Raw genomic sequence first — 4,865 nt, forward strand, 5'->3', positions numbered from 1 at the left:
CAGCCCTTGCTGCTGTTCCTGGCTTCCCCTGGGTCCCTGCCGCGTTGCCCCTTGGGCCCCAGGCACCTTCTCAGCAGCGGGTGGAGTGGTAAGTCACAGAAGAGGGATGCCAGCCTTGGTAGATGGCTGCACAAGGTGATAATGTGTTGGTATTTGGCTGCTCTCTTTGGTTTCTCTTGACCACTCCAGTCTGTTGCTCCTGATCCCTCCACAATCTGTTTGCTCCTTGCACACTCTGGTAACACCTTCCTGGGACTCCCAGCAGCTGAGCTGGGGCTCTCTAAGGTTACTTCTCTAGGTTACAGCAGTGGCAGTCTAAGAACAAACCTGCCAGCGAGGCACCTTGTTATCCCATTGTACCCCATTTGCTTTTGCCCAGCCTGCAGTTTTAAAGACTGCTTTGCTCTCACAGTTTGCTGAAGCTTCCTTTCTCTTGGATCTTCTTCCAGCTTTCTCTCCTGGCTGTCTCCATGAGGCCCCTCTTCACCAAATCCTGTGGGCTGTTTTCTTCCAAACAGCAGTGCTTCCCAGAAGTGCTTCTTGGGCTTGGGCAGAAAAACTCCTACTCCTCTTGTGCTCTACTGTAACTGTGTCTTTTCTGCCAAGTGAGTTACACAAAGGGTCCAGAACAAATGTGGTTCTTGCCTTTGGACCTGTTTTCTCTCTGAAGATACCTGTGTGTCTCCAGCATTTTTTAGGCTCCCACAACGCAAGCTGCTTGGTGCTGTCTTTCAGCTGGCATCACCTAGGTGCTACCTTAACCCAGCTGCTTTGTGAATTCCTGTCCTTTTTGGTAAAGTTGCCTCTTTGGTAGTAAGGACCTGGGGATGGCTAGGGTTTCCTCACAGGCAGAGAACCGAGTCACTGTGCAAGACCAGCAGCTGAAGATGGCTTTAAAGAAATGAGAAACAAGACAGGAAGGGGTGTTTACCACAGCACAGCTGGGACCTGCCAGACACAGCCACCACCTGCTCCAGCTAAGGCTGAGGTTGTACTGGGACAGTCTCACATCTGGGGCGAGGTTTTTGTTCTTACTTTTCCTTCATTTTTTATTGGCTCACCAACTCTCAAACTGCTCCTACACAATAATATTGGCATAAAAATGTATTTTCTTTGCACCAGACCTTTTTCTGACTACATGAACTGGAAGACTTTGGAAAGAACATATTTTGAGAATGTTTCTTAGTGACACTGATTGTTGGCGTTAGGCAGGGTTGCTGTGATGCTGTTGTCTTCAGATGTAGTGTGGGCACAGAATATGGGCTGAGGGGGTTAGAGTATCAATGACGTCACCTAACGCAGAGGAAGGAACATTGCTGTGTCTTTTTGGGTAACTTGGAATATAGCCTGCTCTGCTGCTGTTGATCTGGGGCAGTAACTGCAGTTAAGCCCTGCCATTATCAGATTGTTGTTGGAAGAGGGAAGGGCTTTTTTTGTGTGTGTGTATGGTGGGGACTAGCCCAGAACACAGAAATGCTGCAGCTGAAAACACGTGGCTGGGTCGGAGCTTCTCCCTGAGAATGTGCCATGTTTCCCTCTAGTGGACTCCTCTCACACAGTGGAAACCTGTGCCTACAAAAACCAATTATCAGGAGTTCAAGGAGAAATTACTTTAAGAGCCTGGGGGTCTGTCTAATACCCCCCTAAGTCAGCACATGTACATGGAGATGGTGCATGGCTTTATTATAATGTGGGGGAGTGAGGAGCTGGGAGACAACAGCAGCATGAGAGATGAAAAAGAGGCAATGTGTTACCAAACCTCACTGACTGTTGTATTCTGCATATTTTTGAGCTGTGGTTCACTTTTCTACAGAAAGACTGAATAGACTTGGAGACCAATTTATCTTATGTACAATGATAAAGGAAAAACCTCTCTGCTTTGAGGCCTGTTTCTAAGAAAGTAGAGGCGTCTGTTTTTCACCAGCAGGTGATTCACTGCATCTTTGTTTCACTGGTTCCATTCACTTGTGCTCTGTTCCCTCTGCAAGCTCTCCTCCCAGCTGAATATCGGTGTTATGTTTTTACAGCACATTGATAATTAATACCAGTCCATCCAACAAAACATGAAGACTAAAACCAAAGGAAAGAAACAAAGGAAAACTGTTGACAAAGAAGCATTTTCTGAGGAGCCAGCAATGAGAAAAAAGGAACTGGTGAAATGTTTGCAACGCAAAGAAAGGAAGAGTGGGGGAAACAAGGAGAGCAGCAAGATCCCCACAGGCAGAGCCAAGCGTGCTTGGAGCAGTAAGGACAGGCTGCTGAGGAGGCTGGAGAGCAACGAGCGCGAGAGGCAGAGGATGCACAAGCTCAACAACGCCTTCCAGGCCTTGCGCGAGGTGATCCCGCACGTGAGAGCCGAGAACAAGCTGTCCAAAATAGAGACTCTCACACTGGCCAAAAACTACATTAAATCCTTGACCTCCATTATACTCAACATGTCCAATGGACACTTTCCAGCGGTAGAAGGGATGGGGGGAGCCTGGGGATCCAAACTGTACCAACATTATCAACAGCAGCATGGGGAGGATGAGCATGAGGAAAATCTACAGAAATATTCCACATAGATTTATAACTTCAGCCAAAACACCAACTGCCAGCTACTACCGTCATTGTTTTTCCTTCTTACATCATAATTCATGCCATTACCTAAAGGTTTAAAGAGATTATTTTTACCTCCAGTCTCTCAATTTTTTTTTCATAAGACAAACAGGTAACACTCCTGACTATAGTTACATGGCACATTAAATAATTACCTTAAACCTTCAGAATTTTTCAGAGCATAGTGAATGTGTTTATGCAGTGTGTTAGGGTCTGGATACCTATCCTGTAACACTGGAGTTGACTTGAAAATAGTGATTTAGTAACTTCTGAAAATTATCCTACCTGCAGTAGAGTGACTTGAGCCTTTAAGGTCTGTGTCACCTGAGTTCCTTGGAGTTTGTTGAGAATCTTGGCTATAGCTCTTTTACCACCCTTTCAATGACTCATCTGCTGTGCTAAAGAGAAGATTAAAATTGATGACAGCATTTGACTGACTTGGTGACTGAAGTGGCATATATGGGAAACTGGTCACCAAATCTTATTATTTATCTTGATATTTAACTTCTGTGGATCTGCCCTTGTAATCTTGAACATTGCAAGGCAAAAAAACATCTGTTGATGCAAACATCTGCAAAGCTTTCTTAGATTGTAAGCTCTCTAGAGTAAGGACAGTTCTGATCTGTGCTTCCAGAGCATCTTGCCTCACGGAGATTTTCTTTAGTGGATGTCTGGGTGCCATTGTAATACAAATAATAAATAAGGAACAAATTACTTACTTTTTCCAAGACAATGATAAAAATGCTTTAGTATAGTCTTAAGTTAGACAATGCTCTGGCCAGTTTAAATTACTAGCTAGTGAAGCCTGTGATGTGATCAGGTTCTTTCTGGGTTAGTGTTAGATTCTGATACTGTAAACAATAAATGAAGCAGAAACTCTTGAAAAAGGAAAATAGGCTCTTTTATTCCCCTCCTCCTATCCCCTTCTGTGGTAAAACGTTTTATGTCACTGAGGAACTCTAAATTTCCTCTTGTATTCTCATACCTGGGGCACCTGAAGCTGGAGTGGCCTCAGTTGGAAGTGCCCATGGAGCCTGTGTGTCACAGCTCCCCTCCCCACATGCCCCAAGGGACAGGAGGCTGCTGCTCGGTGCTCTGATGGCACAGCAAACATTTGGCACCTCATGCATCACTAGGATTGATACTGGTTTGTGGCCTGGTCCTTTTCCTGCAGAGGAGGGCTGTCCAAGTAGGAATGGGGGCTGAGGAAGGATTTACCAGGTCTATCACAAAAGGATTGTGCAGTTTGGAATGTGTTTGTAGTTTGCTGCAGACAGCTGAGGGGATGACAATGTAATTCAGAGTGAAAGGTGAGGTTTCCCACACAGACTGGTAAGGAATGTAAATTATCTTTCTCCACCACAGCAATCCATAGCTGTGATATAGAACAAAACAGTTTATACATATGGTTGCCTTACTGGAGAAAACATTTGGATCCTGTCTCAACCAGTTGTTGAACTGTTTTCACATGAAAATAAATGTGATTAAGCCCTTCTCATAGTCAAGGGCTAATGAAAGGATTGCAGAGTTAGAGATTTAACTTGTCATTACAGTGCTGGATCTTACTCCATTCACCAGCAGCCCTGTGTGGGTAAATCAATCCTCACTGTGTTTATGCAGTGATCACAATGGGTCAGTCAGTAACACCAAGGCCTTTCCTTCCAGTTATTCCACTCAGCACCTTCTCAGGTAAGAGATGTTGATGTTTCTTGGTTACTTCTCACTCTCTAGGTCAGTGCAAACTGTGGCTCTGTGTCACACAGTAAGTGATGACCAAGCACTTGTAGATTATGGCAGTTTTTTTGTAGGATTCTTTATAGGTCATTATCTGAGTTCCCAGCTAGTAAACATCCCTGGAATGCTTTTGTGGGATAGTTATGTTTGAACTGCTGTTTGGCTGCATTGGTGGAAAGAGGGAACCAGCCAGCAAGTTTAAAATCCAGTATTTTAACAGTGCTATTGAAGAATTGCACTTTAAGAATCAATTATGCTGGTATTGCTCCAAAACATACAGAGTTTAATGCTTGGGCAGTGTATTTTTGACTTTCTGCAACTAGAGGCATTTTAAATATAAAGCCCAAGATGGCACATCATATCTAGCTATAAATACAGCAGCCAAGGAGGCAGGTGAACACTGCCATCCCTGAGGACAGTCAGACTCTGGACACAGGCATTTTCATGGACTTACACCTGCTAGTTCCACAGTGTAGCAAAGTACAAAGTGCTATGTTCTTGGACATGTAAAAAGGGATTTTTAAAGAAGCATG

The 4,865-nt window shown here is 44.4% G+C and overlaps 1 protein-coding gene across 1 annotated transcript; it reads left to right on the forward strand.

The window, feature by feature from the left end:
• The first annotated feature begins 1,800 nt into the window (after positions 1–1,800).
• BHLHA15 (basic helix-loop-helix family member a15) lies at positions 1,801–2,868 on the forward strand. Its single transcript, XM_021539847.3, has one exon. It carries the CDS (start codon positions 2,064–2,066, stop codon positions 2,562–2,564), a length of 501 nt encoding a protein of 166 aa, XP_021395522.2. The 5' UTR covers positions 1,801–2,063; the 3' UTR covers positions 2,565–2,868.
• Positions 2,869–4,865: the final 1,997 nt, after the last annotated feature.

This window comes from Lonchura striata, chromosome 16 (genome assembly GCF_046129695.1).
Source record: "Lonchura striata isolate bLonStr1 chromosome 16, bLonStr1.mat, whole genome shotgun sequence".
NCBI classification, from domain to species: domain Eukaryota; kingdom Metazoa; phylum Chordata; class Aves; order Passeriformes; family Estrildidae; genus Lonchura; species Lonchura striata.